General features: G+C 50.0%; 1 protein-coding gene across 1 annotated transcript in view; it reads left to right on the top strand.

Annotated features, from left to right (window-relative positions):
• Positions 1-16,224, top strand: part of B4GALT1 (beta-1,4-galactosyltransferase 1) — a 56,246-nt gene that overhangs the window by 36,274 nt on the left and 3,748 nt on the right. The window contains exons 3-5 of the mRNA XM_077817960.1: positions 9,715-9,902; positions 11,436-11,558; positions 15,610-15,714. Of these exons, the coding sequence (XP_077674086.1) occupies positions 9,715-9,902; positions 11,436-11,558; positions 15,610-15,714 (416 nt within the window). The remainder of the gene's footprint in view (positions 1-9,714; positions 9,903-11,435; positions 11,559-15,609; positions 15,715-16,224) is intronic.

The following is a 16,224-nucleotide window of genomic DNA, read 5'->3' as shown; positions in this document are numbered from 1 at the left end:
GAATCCATTGCATCTTCACCATTCAATTCTTGGCTGTCTGAAATGCACCAGATTAATGTTGGACTGAAGTCAGAAAAACGGTATTTGTAAAGTGTCTGGGGTATAACCAGAGCCAGTGGAAAACTGGAGCGGGGATGGAAAATGCAGAGCAGCAGTTTTATGGTCTATTGTTTTTTTTAAATCTCGTCTTTTTTTAAACTGCTCCCAATGTAAATGGATACATTTTTGCCAATCCCAGTTAATGAGGCAATTACCTGTCTTCAGTGGAACATATACCGTCAACACACTTGTGACCCTGACCTTTGGCCTGTTCACCTCAGTGAAGTGTGAACTTAATTTGGGCCATCCACATGCCAACATCTATTAAAATGGATAAATAAACGTGCAGCTGTGCCTTGCCTGTGGGAGATAAAAAAGATCTTACAATGAACAATTGATTAGGAGACCTTGGAGCTTGCAAGGTCCGTCTGATGTTTTGCATCTACACACAACAGTCATGCCATGTAATCTACAAGCACTGGTCATAGTGTGTTGCAACACCTGGGGTGAGGTCTTCAGGTCAGGTCTACCTGACCTAGCCCAATCAACAATGGAAGCCACATGTGTCATTACCCCACCAGCTTATCTGGTTCTCCAAACTACATCCCACAATGCCATACCTCATGTTTAGAAAGCCCCGGGGCATTATGGGGTAGGCACTCCAGAAGTTGTAGAATGCACCAGTAGGCCTGTGAGTGAGATGACCATCCATTTCATGTAACCCCCTGAAAGCACTTTCCTCCTTTGGTGCCCACATTCCTGGGATTAGGCAGTCTTTAAAAACACTGGGGCAAATTCTTTGCAGGTAAAACTCAAGTGACCAGTTTGGGTGTCACCTCAGTCACTCTCTCCAGGATGGGAACTCTGCATACTTGTTCCATATGTAATTCTCCTGCCTCACTACTTGGCTCCTCCCAGTCAGTATACTCAGTTTATCCCCCCTCCGGGAGGAAGGGCAGTACTGTTATCCCCATTGCTATAGATGAGGAACTTCCCTGTGGTCACACCAGGAGTGTGTGGCAGAGCAGGGGATTGAAGCTGGGTCTCCTGAGTCCCAGGTTAGCATCTCAGCCACTGAACCAGCCTTCGCCTCCTAGAGCCCTCACTTGACTTGGCTGCTGAGTGTAACTACAGCCACCGTTACCCCTTGTTGCTGCTTTACTGAGCTAACACATTCACCCTAAAGTGGGTAGAGGGATTGGGGAGGATTAGAAAATTCCCTGCAAATTTAAGTTGTTTTTCCAGCAATTTCCCACTGGCTCTGGCTATGTCCTGTGACTGCATGTGTGGTACATTGTGTGATATCTGACTCTGCTCGTGTGTGGGTGTTGTGTTTTTACATGTTATCTCATAGGGCAGGATGGAGCTGCTGGGCTATTTTAGAAAGAATCAATAGAAATGCTGCCTAGCTCCTGTTTGCCAGTTTGCTGGGTCACTCTGCTTGTGGGTTAGTGTACAGCAGAGGCAGATGCTGTTGTGAAAAGGAGCTTTCTGTTCTCTCCTATGGGTACCGAGAAGAAAAATAATGAAGAGACTCTCCTGTGAGGAGGCTGCTCAGAACAGCCCTCACCTGTTGTTGGGAGCAACAGCAATTTCTCTCCTTTGAATGTGTGCTGGAAGGCAGTTGTGCAAGGCACCCACGGCAGTTGTGCAAGGCACCCACGGCAGTTGGTTATTCCAGTTTAACTGAGTTTATCTTCTGACCTTCGATCTGGAAAGCAGCTGACAACTGTGTGGCCTGTACGTGTCCACGGCACTCCGTTCCCTGCATCCTGCCGATGGTGCGCTCAGCTGCTAGTCAAATAATGGACATTTCTGTGCCACGCTCTGTTCCTGGTGTTTTTCTGTTAAGGAATCTATTTTACTCACTGCAGCAATGTTGTGGCTGCTGCTGGCTGCATGGCACCAAGGGCTGAGGAGATGATATTCCTAGTGAGTAACATATGGTGTGGACTAGAAACACGCTGGATGCTGCAGTACTCCTAGAGAAATAATCAAATACATGTAGATTTAGACTGGGGCTTCCAAAGAAGTGTCTGGGAATCACTGTGGATAGTTCTCTGAAAACATCAGCTCAGTGTGCAGCGGTAGTCAACAAAGTGAACAGAATGATGGGAATCATTAAGAAAGGGATAGATAATAAGACAGAAAATATCATATTCCCTCTATATAGATCCATGGTACGCCCACACCTTGAATACTGCATGCAGATGTGGTCGCCCCATCTCAACAAAGGTATACTGGAACTGGAAAAGGTTCAGGAATGGGAATCAACAGAAATGATTAAGGATATGGAACAGCTTCCGTATGAGGAGAGATTAAATAGACTGGGACCGTTCAGTTTAGAAAACAGACAGCTAAGTGGGGGATATGACAGAAGTCTGTAAAATCATGACTGGTGTGGAGAAAGTGAATAGAAAATGTTATTTACCCCTTCACTTAACACAAGAACTAGGGGTCACCCAATGAAATTAATTAGCAGCAGATTTAAAACAAACAGAAGGAAGTATTTCTTCACACAACGCACAGTCAACCTCCGGAACTCGTTGCCAGAGGATGTTATGAAAGCCAAGACTATAAGAGAGTTCAGAAAAGAACTAGATCAGTTCATGGAGGATAGGTCCATCAATGGCTATTAGCCAGGATTGGCAGGGACACAACTCCATGCTGTGGGTGTCCCTAGCCTCTGACTGCCAGAAGCTGGGAATAGGCAACGGGATGGATCACTTAATGATTCCCTGTCTGTTCATTCCCTCTGGGGCACCTGGCACCAGCCACTGTTGGTAGACAGGAGACTGGGCTGGATGGGCTATTGGTCTGACCCAGTGTGGCCGTTCTTATGTCTCTTTGGGAGTTAGGCTACCTGAGCATTAACGCCTTGATCCCACAGACGCTTACACGCAAGCAGGCCTGTCACAGTCCGGTCCAGAATGTCTCTCCCTGTGCGGCTGGTGAAGAAGCACCCTTGGTAACGTGGCGATCATGCTGCTTCGGTGTTCAGGGACGAGAGTATCCTGCACTCCCCAGGCTGACACCTCAGGCTTGGAGCGATGAGAAGAGAGCAGTAGGCGTAGTGTATGTTAGCCTTCCCCCTCTGAAACTTGCCTCCAAACCCAAAGGAGGTGGGTTTCAGATGTGTTTGGAGGCTTCCACTGGTCCCTTCGTGTGAGGAGTAAGCTGCTGCGTGGGGGGGGTCTGTGGAATCCTGCCGGGTGCTCCTGGGGAGTCAGCAGAGATGGTAGGCTGGATTTCCAGAGGTGCCAAAGGGGCTAGGCGTCCAAACGCCACAGATGGCCAGTGGGATTGGATGTCCAAATCCCCAAGACTTCTCTAAACCCCCCAACGTTAATGTTTAACACAGGCAAGCCCCCCGCAACACTGAGGGGGTCTCTCACCCCTGCAGTAAGCCCGGTGCCCAGAGCCTTACCCTCTCCCACAGGCGCTGCCATCTCGGAGCTCTAGAGCACGTCTACACTGCACAGCTCTTGTGTTTCCAAGCCTGCACTTGAGCCACCGCACTGCATTGCAAAGCTGCATTTACAGTTGCTAGACCCAGGTCTCTCAGTTGTGCAGCCCTTCTGACTCAGGTCTGCAGCTTGAGCTGTGTCCAAGCTGCAAAAGCACAGGGCTTGGACCCAAATCACAGCAGTCCTCGGGCACTGACACCCCTGCCCCTCCCCAGCAGGGTTCTAGGACTTGGGTCTTGAGTGCTTGCTGACCCGAGTCAGACTGATTGGTGTGTGGACGGAAGTCGGGGCTTGGGCTCAAACCTGAGTCAGAACCTGGGCGTAGTGTCTAGTGTAGACGTACCCCAGAAGGGGGTTCTGTGCAGAAACTTGAACCTGGATGTATATATGCTTCCTACTTTCAGTAGACATCAGAAGACATCAGACATCAGAATTATGCCTCAGTTCGCTTCCCACAGGGGGTTGCTGGTTCCTTCCCAGGGTCTGATGGCTCTGCATACTTTCAGTGCCGCTGCTGGCCGGTGTCACGGGCAGTCGGCATCTCCTGGCTTAGAAGAGGTTTTTCTAAACAAAATGAAGCCTCCTGTTGCTTTCCTCCCAAGGCTCCCGCCAGGCTGGCAGTTGGCAACAGCCTTCGGAGCCTGTGGGACAGAGGCTGGCCTCCCTGCCCTTGGGCCCCTCCAGGAGCTTCAGATCACAGCTTGCCTCTAAGACGTTCAGAGCAGGTCACTCCAGTTTCTCCAGCAGAGCTGCTCCCTTGGAACGCTACCAGGCTGAGTCTAGTCTGACTACGCTCTCCTCTCCGAGCTAGATAGGCTTCCAACCTGCCGCCGAGCAGGGAAGAGGAGTTTTCTGGGGGCTCCTTTCCTTCCCTCTGCTGTGACAGGGATGGCAGAGTTGCCCACGTTAATTACAGGGTGCTCTTCTTCCTGAAGTGACAAAGAAGCGAAGGTGTTCTCTGGACATCTACAGGGCCCTTAGGGTCTATCTACACTTGCCCCTTCCTCAGCGAGAGCTTACTGCTGCTCCTTTGTTAGTGGTCTCCATGTAGAAGGTAGAGCCTCAACGGTTGTGATAGACTAATGCACATGGTCCAGTTGGGCCATATTTCCTTCCCAGTAAAAGCGCCAGGTTCTCTTCTGGCATGGTGTCTCCATCCTAGTGCCTGCACAGGAGGCATGTGTGGTGCTGTGGAAGTTAGCTATTTGGCAGGCCCCACAGGATTAGCATTCCAGCCTCCACGGGTGAGACAAATGGCTACAGATCCTTCAGTGCAGTCTGTATAAGCCACAGCTAGATCAAGTGTCAAGCGGTTTGTCTGGGGGTAGCTGAGTCACAGAAGCAAAAGGGATTTCTTCTCTAACTCTTCTGTTTGTGGCCTCAGTCCCCACCATGTGAATGACCACTCTACCGTCTGAGGGATTCTCTTGGTACAGATTTGCCTCTCTCGTGTTAATTGACAGGCCATTAACACGGACAGCACTTCTTATTCAATTTGGCTGGGCAAGTTCTAAGTCCTAGGGTGATGAAGAAGGGGAAGTCTTTATTTGCATAAGGCTGCCAGCTTTCTGCCCTGTATAGGAAGGGTTACCACCTGCCTGGCTGTGAATCTGCCTTGTGTGCCGCTGAGACCCGCTGGGATGGTCCGTTCACTCATGCAGGGAAAAGGGGAAAGACAATCCCCTTGAGGTTTGCATGGTGACACATTCTGCACGGGTGTTCACTGCCTGTCGTCCTTCGGACCTGAAGGGGTTTGCATACCCAGAGGACAGGCAAATAAATAAGCAAAAATGGTAACGTTAGCAAGAGTGCCATCTGTTTGCCACCTGCTGAAACGTCAGAAGTAATGGACCGTGCTACGGCTGGAAGCGAGATCTCAGTGGGGCTAACGGAGCCCCACACAGACACGTTGCAAACACACCGTGCGTGGAAGCTAGCTACACAGCAGCACCTGGCTGAGCCCAGGGCACAGTAGCATTCCCCTGGGGGGGAGGTTTCTTTTGCCAGGAGGAAGAGGATATTATTTATTCATTTAGTACAGATTCAGGGCCCAGCTTTGGTAGCCTTTGTTACACTGAATGGTACCATTGAAGCCAACAAGAGCACTCCTAGAGCAAGGGGATACTAAACCAGAGAAAGGGTATTAGAATCTGGCCCTGTTTTTTTTATTATTATTCTGCTTTTACCAAGCCTCGTCCCACCACCATCACCAAAAATAAATCAGGAGAGAGAGTACAAAACTCAGTGAATTTCCTACTTCTGTATTTTTCCTTTTGAAAGCGTTGGGATTAGTTTGAGGCTAAACCCTTCAGCAGCTCATGGGATACTGGGAAATTTAAATCTCAGTTACTCCAGCCCTGACGGTGCTTCTAAATTGTCACCAGTTAAGAAACGCACAGCCCTTTTTAACAACAAATAAACAAAAAATCTCTGTGTACTCCTTCCTGTTCTGATCACAGCTGTATCGCCCTGGCTGTGTCCTTGCTGGGGCAGGGGTTCAGAAGCTTTTCCATAGCAGGGATCGTGTCTTGGGAACAGCTTCCCCTCCCATTGATGCTCACACAGCCCCCCTTCCATTCGCAGTCATACAACGTCCTTGTGGCAAGTACAGCAGTTGCCTATGGGAGGGACCCATCCCACCAGGAAAGGGCTGGGTAGATTTTAGCCACTGGAAACGAGAACCCAGCACCATGTGCCTAGAGAACTCTCCATGGACCATGTACAAGTGCATTTTAGCCTTCTAGGGCTCTGTGGATCACAGCCTGCGCGTGCTGCTGCAAGGACCCCTGCAGTCCTCCAAGCTGCAGCAAAGCCAAGGGCTGTGTCTGAGTCAGAGGAGTCTGGCTGTAATAACAGTCTCATCAGAGAAACCGCCACTGCCTCTAGGGTCCACAGACCCGTCTGAATCGACATCAAGAGGGTCTAGGCATAAAGCATAGAGGGAAAACACCAAATGGATTAAATGCTTGTTGTCTGTGTCCTGGGCATGGATGTGCTTGTCCAGCTGAGCAGATGGCAGTTCAAGCTTGCAGTGGTGAGGGTGGTCTGACCCGGTTGAGAACTTCTGTGTCCCAGCCAGGCAGCAATCTCTGTTTTCAGTTCAATCAACAGCTTGTTTCCTAAACCCTTACTCTGGAGAGTGACTTAAAAACACCCTGAGTTGATAAGGGTCCTAAATCTAACTCAAAAGGCCTCGAACTGGACTGCCATGTAAGAATTGCAGGAAGTTGGAGGTTAGTGGTTGAAGTTGCTCCTAAAAATAAAGGCTTAGGGAGCATAAATCTGAGTGAGAGGCCTTCTTCACCTAGTTCATTACTGGAACAGTGAAGAAAGTGTAGGAAAAATGGAGTTCTCCATCTATGACATAACCATCAGAAACAGCTTGAGCAATGATAAGCTGGCCCCCGAGATGGGAGTGGTTTTTAGGCATTTTATCCTGCAGCAATCCTAAGCAACTCCTTGCACAGCACTGGAGTGACAGCCTCCTGGCAAACACACAGCCCTCTGAACTGGTGTCTGACTCACCTGGCCAGGCAGTCCCTCTTTAAAAAGATGTCTGCGTCTGTGGCTAGAGCTCAGCCCTTCCATTTATTTGGATTCCATTTCCTATTTGTATCTGATTTGTTTTTAATCTCTAAATTAGATTACAGAAGTACCTCACTGCTGCTTAATGCACTTCTCTACCCTTCCCCTACCCCATCCCACCCTGCACGCTCAGTTCACTTTCTGTTGCTCAAGGATCGGCAGAACCACTTTTGCATGGTTGGGGTCTCCCTGTTAGGCCTTGTCTTCGTGAGAAAATTGCATTTAACTAACCTGGCTTAGAAACGAATTTTGTGAAATCAGTGAAACCGGCAGCTGGTATTTCAGGTTCAGGAAGCCTCCCGTTGACTTAGCTTGAGTTGGCTCCTCAGCAAAGTCGATGGTAACGGCTCCCACGGCAGTCACACAGGCCAGTGCTCACCGTTGACTTTAGGGGGAGCTCAGAGAGGCCAATGCTTGTGAAAAACCCAGGCCTGTACCTGTGTAACTGTCCTTCAGTTTTGCACGACTAAAGTAGCTGCAGGATTTAGTGAATGAAACATGGTTCCTAAGAGCCAGATCCATTATCCCGTTTGGATTAATGATTTACCGGACAGATTATTTATTAGCCAAGCAGAGGGGCCAATCGGAGAGTAAACTGGGAACCTTTAAGCTTCCGTTCCTTGTTCCTCAGCACAGGCTCAACCTGCGTTCCAGACGTGCTGCTCTGTGGTTGATGCTTGCTGCCCTGTAGATGGAGGTAAATGACTTTCAGCAAAGCTGCAGATGCCTTTAGCTTTGCGGTAATAGCCAAGTGCACGGGGGAATTCACTGGAACCCAGGAGAGAAGGGGTTGGGGTGTGGCCACTGTCTGGACCTCCTTGACTGATAGTATTCTAAGGGTCCAAGGCTCTTTCCAGAATGGCAAAACTTTCAGTCGTCTTCAGGGGTGGGTCACTTCTGCCGCCCATTGCTCCTTTTGCCTGTTCCCCTTACAGGTTTTGGGCTCCAAGCCAGTGGTGCAGGATCAGGCCCTTTATGAGGAACAACAAACCTTAGCCTCAAACAGGGGATATGTAAGAATAGTGCATAATAGTTTCAAAAGTGTCTAAGTGACTTAGGAACCAAGTCCCAGTTTCTGAGTCACTTTTGTTCTTGTGGAAGTGATGCTTGTGTGTGTAGCCAAGCAGTCGTCTCCCCAGACTCTGAGATGGATGGAGGTAACGTGTGGGGCAGCACCAGAGGCTCCCACCCCAGCTGGTGTCCAGGTTTAGACCCCAGCTGAAGGAGCTGTCTGCTGTATTGTACAGGCTTTTGCCAGGTGCGAATTGCCATGGTGCCAAGCGCAGGTGGTATTCTCCTGACGGTGCCCCTGAGCGGCACTGTCAGGAGATACTTTGCTGGTCCCCTCGATAGGGTGTGCTTGCTAAGGCCAGCTCTACGCTACTGACTCCTGCCAGCACACATCCATTGGTCAGGGATGTGAAGGGGAGTGATCCCTGGCCAGCAGAAGCCCCATGTGCAGACACAGTTATACCGGCAAACCAGCGTAGCTTGTTTGGCTTTTGCCATAACCAGTACAAAAGTAGCTTTGCCAGTATAGCTGTCTCCACGCTAGGGGCACTTGGCCAGCACAGCATACCGGTATTCCTAGGCTGGCAGCACGCTCCTTGTGTAGACACGGCCTGTCAGCCCCACGTCACACAGCACTTACGAATGTGCTGACCCCTCTCCAGCAGAGCACTTCGCTTTACGCGCATGGCTCACTCTCATCAAGCCCATGTGTGTGCTCAGAGGTAGCACGTGAATAAGTGCTTGGCTGAGTTGGCTTTGGGGATGTGCCCAGGGTCCCATAGGGCAGAGCCAGGAGAGAACCCAGTGTCTTCACCACAAAGCCATCCTTCCTCTCACCCCCTTTGGTCACCCAGTCTTCACCAGAGGGCAGAAGCACCTCCAAGGCCTGGGGAGAGGTTTCACACCCTAGTAGCTATCTAGGTAGGTTGTTCTTTCATGTGCTTCTAGAACCACTAGTCTTTTCCCAAGACACCTTCTCCCACTCAAACCAAGGGGAGTTTTTCTGAGATTCTGCCCAAACTTCTCCCCTGAGGAGGGTTTTTAGCACAAGCTGAACCTCAGAAAGGAAGGTCACTTGTTTAATTTGAGATACCACAAGATACCTCTGCTGGGTGACATTCTGTACATGAAGGCAGTGTCCGGTGTAGAGCTAGGGAGATTTCATAGATCACCTTCCCTCTAATACCCACACAAGGTTGATGGGGTTCACCTATGCAATGGGATGGTGTAGAGAGTGAAGTGGGGATGACCTGTGCTTCTAGGAGCTCATGTATCAGTAACTGGTAGGACGAATGGAGTGTTGTCCAACTCTGGTTATTCTGTTGTCTACCATTTCAGCTTTCCCTCATGTCTGTGAACTGCTACACTTAGATTCAGCTGCCCAGAAAATACAGTATTTGGGCAAAGAAGTTTTGGGGCATCAGTGTCCAGCTCCATAGATGGGTTGTAGCACTAGTCATATTCCATCAACCACGCTGTGAGGGCTCAGGGGGACTTTGACTCTGTTGGTGGCAGTGGAGGTCCAGTGTGACGCTTTGGTAACAGGTAAGAAATGGACAGTGTATACTAACCGCCTTAAGGTGCTTAATTGTTTTTATTTGTTTTAAATTAGGATGGAGAAGAAACCTTTAATCGTGCTAAACTTCTGAACGTAGGCTTTGAAGAAGCTTTGAAAGAATATGACTATGATTGCTTTGTATTTAGTGATGTAGACCTAATTCCAATGGACGACAGGAACATCTACAAGTGTTACAGCCAGCCACGGCACCTTTCTGTATCGATGGATAAGTTTGGATTTCGGTGAGAGCTCTTTTCAATGGACCGTTTGTTACTCATCTGTATTTTAGCCTTCCATGCCTATGGCAGAGTGGCACCATCTCCAGCATAAACCTCATATTGAAGGCCTGGAAAAATCACTCCTGGCTGCAGTTTGTCACAATGTAGGTGGAACAAAAGGTTTGTCTGCAGGAGAGATTAGGTAACTGTTCTTAAAAGTTTTCAAATATCAGTCACAGGAGTAGAAAAAATAGAAGGTGATCTTTTTCAGATGTTTTTGTACTCATCCGGTAGCTGCTGATCTTATCCCGTATCAATTAAAGCAACCAGTAAACACCATTCTGCCTCCATTTAAGGCAGTGGGATTGCTCCTGCCTAAGTCCCGGGTGAATTTGGCCCTCTGTATTTAGCATTGTGGTAGCAAAGTTTGTCAGGATTTCTGGGCCAGGAGGTTTTCCAGAATGGCTACCCCTGGGATATTGGAAAATCTCAGTAACACTCTGCTGTGAGGAGAGTGTGTTCGTCGCAGGCCAACAGTCACCGTGCCTGCTCTTGGGGACAAGGATCTGATCATCTTGGCCATATCAGCTTATTCATCATGACCTGTGTGGCAGGGAAGCCCTGTGGATATTTGCACCTAGAAATGGCTGCATGGTAGAATTTTCAGGCGTTAACGTATGGGCTGAGGCGTTGTGGTTATGGTGGGTGAGATCAGGGAAGACGGCACCAAAAAAGAAACGCTAAATTTGTCTGTGCTCCACCTAATGCATGAACACACACACACCCAGCCCTGCTAGTCATTCCAGTGACAGCCCCCATCCCCTCCCCTCCCCAGTCCAGTCCTGCTAGTCATTCCAGTGACAGCCCCCATCCCCTCCCCTCCCCAGTCCAGTCCTGCTAGTCATTCCAGTGACAGCCCCCATCCCCTCCCCTCCCCAGTCCAGCCCTGCTAGTCATTCCAGGGATATGCCTCTTCCTAGCCACCATCACCCCAGCCGTCTGCTTATTCACCCTGCAGGGAGAATGTGCCTTTTAGCAGACCTTGTTAGGAAACAGGCAAAGGCTCGTTTTTAAATACTGCCCTTGGAAGCTTGTTCTAAACTTGGTTATAACAAGCCCATTTGGAGCCCTGCCCCTGGGCCCTAGAGGACATTGCTTTTGACTGGGCTACGCTGTACAAACACTGCCAATATACCCTTCATGGGCTCTTGCACCTTTTCTCCAGATCCATAGGAGTGAGCCAGGCTACTCAGCCACTGACTGCTCCCTGGAGCAGGGGGGATGGGGCCGTGACCCCCACAGCCTGACTCACTGGCCAGGGTGGTCGAGTGAGGGCTAGGCACGGGGTAGTAACTTACTGCTGATCCAGGCCAGCATCATCACTAGCCCTACCCTGGGAGACCAAGCAGAAGCTGGGAGTCACAGTGTCTGTGGGTGTAGGTCGAGCGGTGCCATGTATGCACCCCTTTGCTCAGGGCTGTGTCTGATGGCACCGTCTGGCCCTGGCTTCTCAGTAACAAGCCTGGTGCACTAACAAAGCTCTTTTCCCCCTTGCAGTTTACCCTACAATCAGTATTTCGGAGGTGTGTCTGCTTTAAGCAAGGAGCAATTCATAAAAATCAATGGATTTCCTAATAATTACTGGGGCTGGGGTGGCGAAGATGACGACATTTATAACAGGTAAGACCCAAGCTGGAACGTGCTTGGCCAGATTTCCTGCCACTGTTGCTGTGCAGCTAGAAGCCTCTGCTAGCCTTGGCCCTCAGCGCTGTTCTCCCTGTCTGTGTGGGACTTATGACCCCCTCGAGCAATGCTTAAAGCTGTGTCTGCAGCCCGGCGTGCTAGAGCTTTCCCTCTTCTCTCACTCTGTGGGCAGGGCCTCGCCAGAGGTGCATTGGAGTGGCCAGAGAGGAGTGAGGGGTGTGTCTGCTGTAAATAGCACTTCCAGCGGAAGAGCTCTTCAGGAATCCTCCTGGGGAGACGCTAGCTGGGAGCATCCGTCCATTCCAGCTCCCGTGTCCTATGGTTGGGGTGGGTTGAGGGGCTGCACGGAGCTCCTTGCTGGCTAGGGCTGTGTTTGCTGCCCACCACAGCCATCAGGGCTCTTCGCCATCTCTGCCCCTGCAGCACAGCCTCGTAGGGAAGCGGAGGTGGTGATGGAGTCTCCCCTCTGCCGCAGGGTTCTGATTTCTCAGCAAGTCGGAGAAGCTGAGCTGGGAGCCGGAGCTGCCCTTCATGCACACACCCAGATAGCCGCGCTGACAGTGCCCGTGTTCATTTCCCCTCCTCATCCAGAGGAACTGTCACGGTGCAGGCTGATACAAATGCAGAGCTCCAACCTGGTGCTGTGTGGGTTTGCAGCCAAGGGAGGCCCTGGAGCACGGGGCGCCCTGCTCGCTGTTTGTGCTGGCTCCCAGCCAAAGCAAGCTGGGGCAGGGAGGAGCAGCCAGCACCCAGTGGCAGAGGGGTGCTGTGAGCTCTCTGAGCAGTTTGCTGGTGGTGCTGATCTCGGTGTGAGGCCTGAGAGAGGCCAGGGCCATGGGTTCAGCAGCAGCAAGATTCCTTCTGTCTTCCAGAATCTGTTTTCTCCTCACTTGCTATGTTCGGTGATTCCTACGCAGCGCTGGGGACAGGGGAGCTGGGAAGGCCAGGCTTCCTGCAGAGAGGCACCTCAATCCAACCCCCAAGTCACTCGGTCAGGAAACTCTCTACAGCTCAAGGTGGGGTGGGGAGAAGAGCTGCAGGGCACTGGCTTGGGGGGTCTGTTCAGCATGCCATGGCAAGTTCTCTGCATGTGGGAGAAGTGAGGAACCTCACCTGCATGATAGGAACACAGTCGATCTGAAACCCGGCCCAGTGTGGAATCTTGCAGTTCCAGTTCACAGGGAACGGTGTCTGTCAGCAAAATGTAAGCAGCTGCAAAATAGTAAAGTGTAAAATAGAACCCTAAAAATTCCAGGAATGAGCATAAAATACCCTGGAAACCAGCCCAGGGAGCTATTTGCACAGTGCAGCTTGTGCTTATTTTTTACAATTTTTTTCCACGCTGAGAGCAGACCAGTAGGGTTTGGAAATCTCCAGTGTTTTGATTTTTCAGTTCATACATGAAAGGTTTTGCTAATCTCTGTTTAATCTGAAATGTTTCTCTACCCCTTGGCCTTGTAATAGGCTTTTATACTTCCCCTGAGTTTATGAAACAACTTCACACACGTGTTGGCTGAGACATCTGTAAATGTTAGGGTTTACCTGTTTAAAAAAAGCAAAACCAACTTTGCATGATGTCACCTGCTTAAAGGAAAATTATATTCCCTTTGTAAAATGCTCCGACATCTGTTGCTGGAACCCGTTACAGAAGAGCTAGAGAGCATTAGAAAAGGGAGAGGGAGGCAGTGGTATAAAATCTGAAATCATAGAATCATGGAAACATTGGGCCGGAAGGGACCTCAGGAGGTCACCAAATCCAGTCCCTGCACTGAGGCAGGACCAACCCTGAGAGGTGTTTGTCCAGCCTGTTCTTAAACACTTCCAGTGCTGGGGATTCCACCACCTCCCTCTGAAGCCTGTTCCAGAGCTGAACTACCCTGAGAGTTAAAATTTTCTGTAGCTTTTGACTCTATGTAGGAACAGCAAAGAGAACACAGGAAAGGGCCAGCTGACCAGTGTTAGAAAAGCTTGCTCTAGGGTCACATTTCCTGAGTGGCAAGAGCCCTGTCTGGTTTCAGAGTAACAGCCGTGTTAGTCTGTATTCACAAAAAGAAAAGGAGGACTTGTGGCACTTAGAGACTAACCAATTTATCTGAGCATAAATAAATTCATTTGAGCCCTGTCTGTCACATTCAATGGTATCCGAGTAAAGGTGAGCTGCATTTAGGCTACACTGGTAATACTTAGGTTGCCAGAACACTTTACAGCTTGAAAGCACTTTCCCACCATTTTGGTAGGAGCACAGAATATCTTCCACCAGAAGGTGTAAAACTATATCTACGTATTGCTCATAGTGTCTAACCACAAAACTTCCCCCAGCCCCCAAGGATGGGCAGAAACAGACCCAGCTTTAGTCCCACGCTCCGATTTCATAAGATGCAGAGTTAAAGGCTGGAGCACTAGTTCTGGTAGTTTCAAACAATCACAGCACACTCCCGATTATTCGAGCAGCACGGGGGACTCCAATTTTATTCAGGTTATTGGGAGTTTGGATAATGGAAAGGGCATGAGCAGCAGGGAGCCCCTCTGCAGTCACGGCCCCGCTCACTCCTTCCCATGAGAGCGGGGCTGAGTGGCCGCAAGAATCATTCTTCAGCAGCATGGCCTCCCCCACAGCCAGGGTCTCTGCTCCGTTCTCCGGATGTGCATTGTTCCCCGCTGGGGACCGAAGATGGGATTCAGATAACGCAATGGCGTTCTGTTCAGCTGGTAATTGGGTTTTGGCAAATCAGGAGCATCCTGGAGGTGTGTGTGTGTACGGAATAGTACGGGTGGAACAGACAAGTGAGAGACTGCTGTGGGAAGGTAATGGAGAGCCAGTTAAGGTGGGAAGAAATGGAGACGGGTGGATCCTATGGGGTGCTGAGCATCCCCAACTTCCTCTGGAGTCTGTGGGAGCTGACAGCACTTGGCACCCTACAGGATTGAACCCGTAGGCGTTAGCCGGGTGTAGGAGTTCAGAATAGGAGGCCAGAGGGTAAGAGCAGAGTTCGAGTACTGACCGCCTGGGGCAGTTCTGCAGAGATGCTGTTGGGCCATCTGGACGGGGAGTAGTTTTGACAGCTAAGAAGGCAGTTGTCAGTGGGTGGCCCAAACTAAAGAATAGTGTGGCTGCCGACCCTGCTAAATGGCATTTAAGGACCCACACACACACACATACACACACCACAATTTAACTTTCTTCTGCAAGGAGAGAGACGGTATCATTAACCCCCTACTGCAAATTCGTCTTCTGCGCGAATCTAGCAGGCAGTACTGCAGCTTGGTTCAAACCTTTCCGCTTTCTCACGGCGTTGCCTGATCAGCGGGATTGCAAATGGCAGAGTTGGAAGTGACCTGGGCCGTTGCTTTGGCTCAGGAAGCTTTACCATTGGATCAGCAGAGCTGTGCGGACGATGGAGTTTTTCAGTTCACTGCCAGTTCCAAAAAACTGGGGGGAAAAATTGTTTTGGGTCAACCCAAAACCAACATTTTTTGGAATTTTAAGTGAATCAGTCAGAAGACCTTGTACTGGGTCACACAAAGTGTTTAATTTCAAACAAGGAGAGGGAGGGAATATCTTTTATTGGATCAGTTTCTGTTGGGGGGAGACAAGCCTTCGAGTCACACAGCGCTCCTCTTCAGATCTGGGAAAGGTACTCAGAGGGCACATCTACACAGCAACTAGACACCCGTGGCTGGCCCGTGTCAGCCGACTCAGGCTCGTGGGGCTCAGGCTGCGGGGCTCTTTCACTGCTGGGTAGATTCTGGCCTTGGGCTGGAGCCTGGGCTCAAGGACACTGTGGGACTTTAGGGTCTCTCTCTCTCTCACCCAGTGACCATTTATGACATTCATTTTGACATTTCCAGAACTGTTTTTCTTTTTCTCTGACTGAAACAATTGGCACAAATTTGTGAAATGTTTTGGTTGCCCTGAATCTGCATTTTTGGGCCAGAAAAAGAAAGCTTTAGGTAGAAGTGGCTTTAACTGGGTACTCAGGTAGTTATTAGGAATAATAGCAGCCTCTTGATTTGTTTACTTTCACAGGCTGGTTTTTAAAGGTATGAGAATATCTCGCCCAGATGCTGTAATTGGGAAGTGCCGAATGATTCGCCATTCAAGAGACCATAAAAATGAACCCAACCCTCAGAGGTGTGTCCATCTCACTTCACCTTCTTGACACGTTAGACATGCTCTCAAGACTGATAGTTCCGGATTATCCCGCTTTCCCCTTGCTATGTAGAGGTCTGATCACATAAGTTACTTTACTCAGTGGGCCGAGTGTTCACACAGTTATTGTACCTAACCTGATGGAACTTGCTGGGCTATCCAGATGCAGGATTAACTTTGAACACTTTGATTATTTCAATCCAGGGGTGGCCAAACTTACTGACCCTCCAAGCCGCATATGACCATCTTCAGAAATTCGAGTGCCGGGATGCACCTGCCAGCTCGGGGCTTCACCCCTGTGGGAAGGAGAGGGTCTGGGGCTTCAGTCCTACAGAAAGGTCCTGCCAGGGCTCAGGGTTTCAGCCCTGCTCCTGCTGAAGCCCTGAGCCATGGCAGGCGTGCCCAGCGGGGCTGAAGCCCTGAGACCCCTCTCCCCACTGGGCAGAAGCCTCTAGCCCCACCACAGCAGGGCAGAAGCCCCAAGCTTTCCCT

Source organism: Eretmochelys imbricata, chromosome 5 (genome assembly GCF_965152235.1).
Source record: "Eretmochelys imbricata isolate rEreImb1 chromosome 5, rEreImb1.hap1, whole genome shotgun sequence".
Taxonomy (NCBI): Eukaryota; Metazoa; Chordata; order Testudines; family Cheloniidae; genus Eretmochelys; species Eretmochelys imbricata.
This window is presented reverse-complemented; position numbering and strand designations above follow the sequence as displayed.